The sequence below is a fragment of the Lepisma saccharinum genome, chromosome 23 (genome assembly GCF_977018435.1).
Source record: "Lepisma saccharinum chromosome 23, izLepSacc3.1, whole genome shotgun sequence".
Lineage (NCBI taxonomy): Eukaryota > Metazoa > Arthropoda > Insecta > Zygentoma > Lepismatidae > Lepisma > Lepisma saccharinum.
In genome coordinates this window covers 50,435,582-50,447,690 of record NC_139251.1, presented here as the reverse complement: position 1 = coordinate 50,447,690, position 12,109 = coordinate 50,435,582, and the positions used below count along the sequence as shown (strand labels likewise).

The 12,109-nt window shown below is 39.9% G+C and overlaps 1 protein-coding gene across 5 annotated transcripts in view; it reads right to left on the bottom strand.

Moving 5' to 3' along the window:
• Positions 1 to 12,109, bottom strand: part of Ack-like (activated Cdc42 kinase-like) — a 187,766-nt gene that overhangs the window by 76,237 nt on the left and 99,420 nt on the right. For all 5 annotated transcript variants that reach the window (XM_083144507.1, XM_083144510.1, XM_083144511.1 and 2 more), the window contains 3 exons: positions 11,249 to 11,440; positions 10,512 to 10,661; positions 8,862 to 9,010 (listed from right to left, as the gene is read on the bottom strand). In XM_083144507.1, the coding sequence (XP_083000633.1) occupies positions 8,862 to 9,010; positions 10,512 to 10,661; positions 11,249 to 11,440 (491 nt within the window). The remainder of the gene's footprint in view (positions 1 to 8,861; positions 9,011 to 10,511; positions 10,662 to 11,248; positions 11,441 to 12,109) is intronic.

The window sequence follows — 12,109 nt, the reverse complement described above, 5'->3', positions numbered from 1 at the left end:
GGTTAACTTTAAATATATAATATATCAAAAACAGCAAAAACAAAAGAGAACCACGCTTTACGCGGCCACACGCAGACCCTATTCCACGTGTGGTGTTCCGTATAGTAACAGATATCCCCTGAGATATCTGTTAAGCAACAGACGAACTTTAGCCTAACTTTAATAATCGGTAACTAGAGGAGGGCTTAATAGGCTCATGATTCACTAAAATGATAGAAGGTCAGACACCTTTAAACGACATATTTATTCATTGAAAAGAACATCGCTTGTGGCATAGCTGCCACCAAACATGAGCACTTCACTGTACAAGGCACAAAAAAGATATACAAAAGATTTGGTACTTACATATCAGCCGTTTTCACACTATATCACTCATACCTGGGGCTTTACACACGCTATATCACTCTTTATCGCCACATCCCGACACATGGACAAATCTGTGATACACCACACTAAAAAATTAATATTATGTGCTTCCTTGGTGTAACAAAGGCTTTGGGGGGTGATAAATGAATTTTCCTGGCTTTTCTTGGATGGATGGCTAAGAACAACTTGGATATTCTTTGATATCCTATGGATGCTTCTATGGCGTCATTCCTGCCGACCATGTGGTCTGGATTTCCACATGGGATGAGGGACACAAAACTCGCTATTTTGCTGAATTTTCACTGGGATCCTTAAATGCACTTGTGGACACAATATCCCACTTGGTCACACACACTTAGGCCTGTGTTTACTGTAACAGGACCTTAGATCCTTTTTCCCTTTATGTATCCTTTGTTACTGGCCCAGGTGGCCATTCTCACACTGGATTTTACCAGCAACTTCCAAGCTGACCTGCTCTCAGGTGGGTCTGTAATACAAGTGAGCTTGACTAGCAAGCTCAGAACACAATAGGCCATCTGAAAGTCCCCTCTGTGACGTCACAGCCTTGATGGCTTCTCATTGGCCAGCTGGAGTCCTTTGAGATCTTTCCTTGTCTTTGGGAGAGTTGCCACTTTCTCCCGCCAGATGGCAGAGTTATCAATTGCTTAAAAAGCATAAACAAAAGTGTTTTTTCAGCTTTTCTGGCTTAATTATGCCAGATAATTGCAAATGAGTTTACTTTTAATAAATTAGGTATTATTTTACCTATGGGTGAGTGTTATCTCTGATTTTCAGTAAAGAATAAAAGATTTAGTAAACATGTGATTTGGAGCACATGGTTTTTGTTCTCCAAAATGGCTACTGTTAGCCTAACAATGGTTGGTTCTTTATAAATAAAGCATTTCTACCCCTCCCATGAGTGACAACTGGTTGATAAACATGACCCATGATTCTAATTGGGGGTGGGGGGTATAAATTTCTGGGAAAATAGCTCTCACAGGCTTTCCCTGGTGCCAACCTAATGGCCCTTGTACTTAGGTTGGCCTGTGGTTATTTGTGTGTGGGCATGTATGCCCAATGCTGATTGGTCATACATATCCCGGCCCCTCGGGAAAAAGAAAAAGGATTCGAGAAGCGATTCGTTTTTCTTTACCCTCACTAACCTTAAACACTATTATGCAAACACACAAAGATAAATATTCACGGCTATATAAAATTAAATTACACATATGCTGTTAAAAGAAACACTTGAAATGGTCTTGCATATTGACCTTAGTATAACCCTGTAATAGACATGTTGAAAATTACCATACTTGAAATATACATCTACATTGATGCACTCTTGGAAATATACATATTAAAAATATTTGTAATACATGGAGGACAGAGTTTCTGCCTCCTATTCCAGTCCTCTCGCTATGAAAGTTCTTGGGTGTCTTGAATCATGACTACCCATTATGATAAAGAATTTATATAGATGTACATATATATATATATAAGATACTTCGGTCACCGTACGTAATTTGGAAGACTGTTTGTTCTCTTTGCCTCGAAGGGAATGGATTACTCTACCCTTTCATCACTTAGTCCAAAGAGACACATTTATAAAAAGAAGCCCTTGAACACTGTACTTGTGTATCTAAGTCTGCATACACACATTGGACTTTCTTTATACGTAGGTTCGGATATCACTTGTCCATGCGCACTTACACAATGCGCACTATGGGTCTGTCCTGGTTTTTATGGTTGTTAATTTCCGCTCGGTAATCTTGGGGGGTGACAACCACTATTCGGACACTCCCCATGCTTCCTGTGCCTCAGGGGGCATGGTGGATAGTTCCCAACATCTTGCTTGCGATGTATCGCTCTTCACCCCTAAGCCTGTGTGTTTTGGGATGGTGGCACACTTGTGATGGGTCACTGCACACTATCACTTGCCCCATTACTTACACAATTTGGCTGTGTTGGTGGTGAATTCCCATGTTTGGCTTTGGCTGTACCTTGGTTGTGTCGACATTTACCTTTGGCCTACTCAAACATGGTGGTAGTGGAGATGTGTACTAATTTTGTTTTGGCATTTTTTAGCTCTGAGATATATTTCTTACCATACCCTCAAATAGAACAACATAAATGTGAAATACTCTAAATATAGGATATATTAGAACATTGACAATATATAAAATGCACAAAAATGAAATATAGGTCCCATATACTATTTACAACTGCTGTTCTGTATTCAGACAGAACTGAACCCCATCCACAACTTTGCTTAGCATTTCTGAGGCACTTTGGATGCTAAATCGGGATGTAATATTTTGAGCTTGTCGATGTACAGGTTGTATACTTTGGGACTACATCTCCATATCTTCATGTTATTTACATGTTGATTACTTATAATTCTACCATTGACACAATGTATAACATTAAAAATATTACATGTTACTTGACTAATAGAAATTATTAATGGGTACTACACTGTTACAATTATCCCTAACCAGTTCCTTTTCTATAGACACACTGTCGTCCCTGTCACAGAATGGAACATTTATTAATCTATGGGGATTTACTTTACCCTCGCCACCATTACTTCCTACGAGAGCAGCGTTGGCTAGTTTCCCGTGGGTGGGGTGTATGGCATTATGGCGTCTACATCCTCCCATTGTTGAGGTGACTGACGTTTGTTGGTCTCTGGCTGATGCTGGGTAAACCACCGTACCTCATCTAACGCCTTGAGAATCACGTCCATGCCCCTGGGACTGAGGTGAACCAGGTCAGGCCTTTTGTAACTGCCATACCCCATGGTTTCCTCAAATAAGGACATATTTAATTCTTGACCCTGGTGAGTAAACTTGGAAGAAACATCAAGCACTCTTATATTACCTTTGTTCTCCAGTGAGGTAATTTTACCTAGGAGAGAATCATACCCTGCCCAGAACTTAGCTCTATTTTCCTTAGCTAGTCTGGGAATTGGTGGAGGTGTCAGAATGACTATCTTCTTGGCACCTTTCCTCTTAAGAACCCCTACTATGCACTCGAGGTTCCGCAGCACTCGGTCGCTGTCTTCCCCTCGGAGCATGTCATTTGTTGCAATCATCAACACTACTTTATCGTGCACACTTTTAGTACGACGGAGTTCACTGAGCAGCTGGCTAGAGGATTGTCCCGACTTACATAGCCCTACATGGTATCTACCGTCATAGTCCCTTTGGACTGGGTACCCAAACTTGTTTTGAGCTAGCCTAGACAACATTGAATCTCCAATGGCTTGATGAGCCTTAATGATTGGATGATGATTACACTGGGTTGAACATGGTGGGCTTAATCTAGGTTCGGCATCGCCCCTCCCCACTTCAGGACGTTGCCTATCTAGTTTCCCTGACTGTGGCTTTCAGAATGCACCTCAGCTATATGCTCTGTGGACCCGAGAGGTCTTAACGAACTCCTACCCTGGGGTTCTATACCCTTTCTTGGTCCTTTACCTTTTTTCCCGCTGATGGGTTCCTTAAAACTATTCTTATCCCTACGCCTGTACTGGTTACTGTATGCTTTATCGGGATCTGATGGACCACTTGTGTCATCCTTCCCACGACTCACGTACGTCTGGTTGACGTGCGGGGTGGTTCTCCCATATGGAAGTCGTGCATGCCTTGTGCTATCCCTCTCAGGGTTTTGTGGCGCCTGTACACTTTCATACCTGAGTATGGAATTGGCCACTGCCTGTAAAGAGGTAAAGGGGGCTAGGACTAGCTGATCCCTTAAGCTACGTGGCAGCTGTTGGATGACATGTGTAAAAATCTGGTGATCTGCAATTTCTGGTAAGGCCAGTCTAAACATCTTCACCTGTTTCCAAAAATATTTATGCATTGATCTATGTAGGTTAGGGTTATATTTGCCATTAAGGGCTTTTGATAATGAGGAAGCCCTCCACCCATCACCTTGAAAATACTTCAGGAACTGTTTCTTAAAGTTCACATACGATCGGAACTTGTGTTCGTTCCTTTCGAACCACTGGCGTGCCTCGTCCCGCAGACTATACGACACTATTTTAAGGGCATCCTCTAGATCTATTTCTAGAAGATCAAGATCCCTCTCAAATTCTTGTAAAAAATCAGAGGCCACATTATTTCCCTGACCGCTAAACGTGGGCAGTTGTTTTAGGTCTGAGAACCTAACCCTGGGTGCACTTTTACCCCTTCTTCGGTTTTTCCTTTTCCGTTGGCTTCGGAATTCTGTGTCCGAACCTCCGGATGAGGATTCCGAGAAGTTATGTGAAGCATGGTACCTTTGGGGGGAGGAATACCCACTACTATGATCTGACATTGGACCTCTGCTATTGACTTCGGGAACCTTGTGCAAGTGGTTGGTGGCTCCGACGGCAGACTCTTTACTTGGGTGAGGACTTGGCTTGGTGCATGGGTTTACCGGAGCAGGTGATTTAGTAATGTACCTCTCCAACCCCTCTAGGCACGCCAAAATTTTCGTGAGGGCTGCACTATCTTTAGCCTGTTCGGTTGCCCGATCCTCCTCACTATTGTCCGATAGCGGAAGGGCGGGCTGCGGAACACTCTGACCCTCGGAGATGCTATTGTGCGAACTAGGTTCTTTAACCATACAGTTCTGCATCTCCCTCCTCAATCGCTCAAGAATTCTATCTTCTATGGCGATGGCACTATCACTGCGGGCAATTTCCCTGCAAGTGTCCTCCAGGGCATCTAACCTGCCTAGGAGTTGTGCTACGGTGGTCTGGTTGTCTGTGCCATTTACCCCTTGCACTATTTCCCTCAATTCACTAACTTGTTCAGATAGCTGGACATAGTCCCTATTGACCTGTTTTTCCAGCTCGTTACATCTGATTTCTACGTTACTGATCCTGTTGGTATTTGACGATACCGACCTAACCAGTGCTTCGGAAGTTTTTGTCGTTACGTTGTGGATGGAGTCCAGTCTAGCCTGGAACTCCATACGAACAGCCTCCAGTTTCCTATGCATCTCTGCTGATGCCTGGACGATTTCCCTTCCCTGACTGTCAAGCTTTTGTCCCTGACTATCAATTTTTTGCCCCTGATTGTCAATCTTTTGCCCTTGATTGTCAATCTTTTGCCCTTGGTCTTTGAGCATGGCTATAATTAAGGCTAGTTGGGAGTCTCCACTACCACTGGGGGATGACATATGGCCAGCTGGCCGTTCTAGTGACTTTGACCTTGTATCCATTGTAGTGAATCTGCTACCTCTGAGTCTCATAATCTCGTATAAGGGGAGGATTGGTTTTTGCTGGATTGGGGGTTTGCTTTGTCTATATTACGTTACATTTGCTTTAAAGTTGGTTTTACAAAAGGTTAACTTTAAATATATAATATATCAAAAACAGCAAAAACAAAAGAGAACCACGCTTTACGCGGCCACACGCAGACCCTATTCCACGTGTGGTGTTCCGTATAGTAACAGATATCCCCTGAGATATCTGTTAAGCAACAGACGAACTTTAGCCTAACTTTAATAATCGGTAACTAGAGGAGGGCTTAATAGGCTCATGATTCACTAAAATGATAGAAGGTCAGACACCTTTAAACGACATATTTATTCATTGAAAAGAACATCGCTTGTGGCATAGCTGCCACCAAACATGAGCACTTCACTGTACAAGGCACAAAAAAGATATACAAAAGATTTGGTACTTACATATCAGCCGTTTTCACACTATATCACTCATACCTGGGGCTTTACACACGCTATATCACTCTTTATCACCACATCCCGACACATGGACAAATCTGTGATACACCACACTAAAAAATTAATATTATGTGCTTCCTTGGTGTAACAAAGGCTTTGGGGGGTGATAAATGAATTTTCCTGGCTTTTCTTGGATGGATGGCTAAGAACAACTTGGATATTCTTTGATATCCTATGGATGCTTCTATGGCGTCATTCCTGCCGACCATGTGGTCTGGATTTCCACATGGGATGAGGGACACAAAACTCGCTATTTTGCTGAATTTTCACTGGGATCCTTAAATGCACTTGTGGACACAATTTCCCACTTGGTCACACACACTTAGGCCTGTGTTTACTGTAACAGGACCTTAGATCCTTTTTCCCTTTATGTATCCTTTGTTACTGGCCCAGGTGGCCATTCTCACACTGGATTTTACCAGCAACTTCCAAGCTGACCTGCTCTCAGGTGGGTCTGTAATACAAGTGAGCTTGACTAGCAAGCTCAGAACACAATAGGCCATCTGAAAGTCCCCTCTGTGACGTCACAGCCTTGACGGCTTCTCATTGGCCAGCTGGAGTCCTTTGAGATCTTTCCTTGTCTTTGGGAGAGTTGCCACTTTCTCCCGCCAGATGGCAGAGTTATCAATTGCTTAAAAAGCATAAACAAAAGTGTTTTTTCAGCTTTTCTGGCTTAATTATGCCAGATAATTGCAAATGAGTTTACTTTTAATAAATTAGGCATTATTTTACCTATGGGTGAGTGTTATCTCTGATTTTCAGTAAAGAATAAAAGATTTAGTAAACATGTGATTTGGAGCACATGGTTTTTGTTCTCCAAAATGGCTACTGTTAGCCTAACAATGGTTGGTTCTTTATAAATAAAGCATTTCTACCCCTCCCATGAGTGACAACTGGTTGATAAACATGACCCATGATTCTAATTGGGGGTGGGGGGTATAAATTTCTGGGAAAATAGCTCTCACAGGCTTTCCCTGGTGCCAACCTAATGGCCCTTGTACTTAGGTTGGCCTGTGGTTATTTGTGTGTGGGCATGTATGCCCAATGCTGATTGGTCATAAAGTGCTGACGCTCCCAAAATTTTAAACTCAAATTCAAATTCAAATGTGTACGTTTCGTGCAAACCTGGAGCTTGACCATACAGTTATGAGTCTTTTGAAAGAGCGAGCAAATTATAACAATAAGTTATTCAAACACTTACAGGGCTTGTCATCTTGTTGTCTGAAATACCTGTCTGTGGGATGCATTCCCCTCCCCTTCACTGTGAATGTGGCACCGAAGTGTTCAAATTCCCCTCCCAAAGGGAACCGCGAACTCTGTCTGGCAGAGAAAAAAGCACATGTTGCCGCTAGCACTCCTCTTAGTGGGTGGAAGCACTTACATAATGGTTGCCAAGCTCTTCTACCAGATCACCAGATGGCACGAGCAGTGCCAGGATAACCTTGTTGCCCCATTCCTATTAATTATGCAGCTCAACACATACAATGGTCGATGGCCACCTAGACAGACAAACAGTGAAGGGGCAGGTTAACAATGTTGCCAAAATCTCTGTTATGCCTAGAGGCACATATTTTTGGTAAATAAAAAAGCAAAATTTCGGTATAAAAACAGTCGATTTCGGGTTCAAAAGCGGTAAATAAAATAAAATTTCGGTGTTATAGCGGTGAATAATCACATCAAAAGTGCTATATAAAATGACATTTTGGTTTTAAAATTGTGAATATAATCCTAAATTTGATTTAAAAACTGCACTTATTACACAAAATAAACTTAACCCTTCTAATAGCACATTTATGTAGTTACCAGAGTATTAAGTTGATTCCTGTGTAAAGGGGTCCATTTTTGCTTCTCAAATATTTACAGCAGAATTAATCAATTTTCCGTGAATTGCATAACTCACAGGATACTTCAACTTCAGAAAGTGTCGCGTCGGTATATAAACGCTAAATTTCGTGTTTAAGAGTATATTTAGCATTTTACAGTTCATTTCGCATTATTTCGTGACAAAACAGGGTAGGAAAATGAACCTCACACCTTTCAGAAACATGAAAAATGAACATTACAGATTGTTATTTCATATTTCGTGTTTTCGTCAAAAACGAAATTTGCATGCCTCTAGTTATGCCTTATATAGAAAGAGCTTCAATACTAGGGATGCAAATTGGCAGTAGCAGTCACAAGACTCTCCACTGTTTACCAAGAACACCACCATTTTGTTATATATGAACAATATTTCCTTCTCTATTGTATAGTCAACCCCTGATTTTACATTTTCCGGCATTATACATTCATCTTGATGGTTCCAATATAGAAAATGTAAAATTTTCCTTGATCTTACATTTTCCTGCATTTTAAGTTTTTTCTTTGAGCTTGGAGCACTGAAAAACCTACAACCGATGTTCCACTGTATTTTCAAACATTAGAAATTGAGTATCTGAACCAGTTCTTATATGCCAATTTTGGCCAATATTCATATATCAGAAATCAGTTTGGCCATATCCCCATAATGCAAGGCAAACACAGCTGTATACATTTCGTCCAAACTGCTTCACATTTCTTCCTGAAGATGTTCTTGTGACATAATTGAAATGCTCAAGCTTCTTATAAGTTCTTTCATGTACATTTCAGCAAGTGCTTTTCTCATGGTGTTAACCAAAGAATATACTCTATACTTTAGAACATTTTGGCAATTAACTGCCATTTTTTATATTTATTTGATGAGCAACATGTGTACAATCTGGCAATGTAAATGATACAAGTACCTGTGAATCAGTCGTTTTGACTCTAGATACTGCATCCCATCACAAATTTGGATTGCAAAGTCGCATAGAGAGAGAACAGGAAAACTTTGCCTCAATGAAGGCTCCTTCAGGCATTCTAATAAGGAACGCAGAGGAGCAAGTTCCGTTACCTGAAAAATAAATAAAGCACATCAAATCACTACTACTATCTATTTGATAATAACTGCCCCATGACTTTAACACTTTAACTACCATGATCCGTCTCTCAGACAGCGATGAATTGATCATTTACTTTATTTCTCGCACCCCACCAACCACAAGTGGACTCTTCTCTATACCTTTCATTTGGGATGCAAGATACATGCTGTTGCTGTCAAGTCTATTTCCGGCGAGTGGTCTGACAGACGTACCATAATAGTTATGTGTGTAATTTGTTACACTGTCCCCCCAGTTGCTCATTACTCATTTTCAATTTCAGTAAAACATTACATATTACTTTGAACTACTGCTCTTCTGACAACAGAAATTGTAGAAATTTTAAGAATTTGGAATTACAAAATAATAGGGATGGGGCGATATGAAATTTTGGCCAATACCAATAAAGTACCGATATAAAATTTATCGATACCGATAACCGATATTCTACCGATCCGATATAAAATTAAGAAATGGTCATTGAAGAACCTGAAAGGTTCATTGACCTCCTTAATACATGTGTATTTTGAGGTGACTGCAGTGAAACAGAAGTTGCATATTTAGACATTTACTTTTTTAGAAAGTAGGGCATGCAGATTATACATAAAAATTACAACAAAATGGCAGAATTTTGCACTAAATTATAAGATATTTATCGATATAGCGGATTGCTAAAGTAATCAGTAATTTTACTGATAAACTGATATGCCTATATCGGCCGATACCGATAGAGTACCGATTAATCGGTCCCATCCCTAAAAAATGATAAAGAACCCAAAGTTGCAATTTTGACTGATTTTCTACATCTTTGCATAAATGATGTTACTTTTTTTAACTAAACAATAATATAACAGTAAAAAACTTCTCACATCACGTGCTGGCAACATACTTGTTAAAATAAACACAAAACACACAAACAGCACGATAAAAAACACTAAAAGTTTTCCCCGAGCTTTCGATTCCATCTGGCACCAACCACGTCCACTTTGTTGTCACTTGACCAGCCCTGATGATGATTCCGAGATGGAATCGGAAGCTTGGAAAAACTTTTTAAAGTGTTTCTTGTCGAGCTGTTTGTGTGTTTTGCGTTCTTTTTAACAAGTAAACAATAATAATTGAAATTTGCTTTTCAATTTTCAATGTCAAATAGCTGTTTTGCTATTTTCAATTTCTGACACGTTTCACTTGACTTGACATGGAAAACAAATCTCAATTATTATTGTTTACTTGTTAAAATCAAAGCAGTGGTCTTCTAATGCACATGATTTATGACTGTAAACGTAATGAACCAACACTTTTCTCATGCAATTTTTAAATTTGTAAATTTGAAATATTGAAATGTATGTATGATTGATATTTCCCTCCATACATAACTTTGAAGATGACAAAACATTAAATGTTGCATCAAGATGTAGGCAAGTGACAGATGACGCTTCCTGCATGAGAGAGGTTTGAATGAAATTGGTTTGTACTTACCAACATAAATGCATTGGTATCCAAAACTACACCATATAATCGCACAATGTGTTCGTGGTCAATGGCGTGCATAATGGCAGCTTCTTTCAAAAACTCTATGGGGTTGTTCTGCATCCGTTCCCGGCCTAAACATTTTATTGCTACTTGTATCTGAAAGAAAAATAAGATGAAATAAGTTTCAGGAAAACATTAAAATTTAACAGATAGGACCATTCCACCCAGTAAACCCTGTCAGGAAGGGAAGTTTTGAAGTGTGCACTTTTAATATGTTAGAGGCACAAATAAAAAAAAAATCTTAGGGCAACAAATTACTGTAGTTTTTTTTTTTATGCATATACTGTTTGCATTGCAAAATTCTAGTTTATGGCTCATTGTGATTTCTTGTACAAACGCCTTAATCAAGCAGAAGTTCCATTCCCAATTTCATTACCACCCCTCTTACACTCCCCTACTAATGTGGAACCTCTATAGTTATTAAAAAAATAACACTTACAAATGGGCAGAAGTTCGTTCCTAATTGTCGTAGAGAAAAAATTCAAACGGATGGCCAGAAATTCGTCCCTAATTGTCTAAGAGAAAAAAATTGAACAAAATTTTAATTAAATTTACAAAAATAATTCTATCCTGTTATTGAAAACACAAATTGCATTGGTTTTTCACAATAAATCTGAATTAAAGTAAAAAATCCTCATAATTTAAATCTGACTGTGAACCTAAATTTAAAAATCATGTCTTACCCTTTCCCCATCATTTGTCCATACTCCTTGTTGTACAACACCAAATTCTCCTATCCCTAATTCTTTGTTTACTATTATTGCTTCTGCAGGTATAATGTGTTTGCTAGGAACCTTAATATGAGGTTTATCATATCGTTCTTCTGGAAGAGATATTGTTGATCGATATTGCTCCTCTCGATGTAGCAAGATCATCTAGAAAAGAAAATAACAAAAATGATTGCAAAAATATTAGAATATTTTTTTTTTGCATCAAGTATTATGAATCTCAAACTACAAATTTACATAATCATTAGAAGATATGCATAGCATATCTGTGGTAAATAAAAAAAAATGGTATGAGGGGCAGTCAAATGAAAACCGAATACCCACCATAAAACACATTCCTTGCAAAAGTTGGCAACACTGTTGTTACGTATCGATACTGCCATCTGAAGGGTAGGAGAAATGCATAGTGAAAATGCACAGGTCCACACAGTTGCTTCGTCATTGCTCAGGCGGTGAGCGTAGTGAAAAGTGTGTTCGTCCAGCATTGGAAATGGAGGCAAGCAAAGAAGAGCAGAGAGGTGTGGTTCGTTTCTTGGTGGCTGAGGGTGTTGGAACACGTGAAATTCATCGTCGCATGTCTGCAGTGTATAGCGAACATTTCATGTCCCTGACAAGTACGCACGAGTGGCAGAAGAGATTCCGTGAAGGACGCACATCATTGCAAGACGATCCACACCCGAGACAGGCCCATCGAGCCATTACACCTGATGTGATTGAGAGGATCGATGGTCTGATCCGGGAATACGAACGAATCACAGAGGAAGAAATTCGTGTTCAGGTTGGCATTAGTCATGGCTCTGTGCATGCCATTATCAA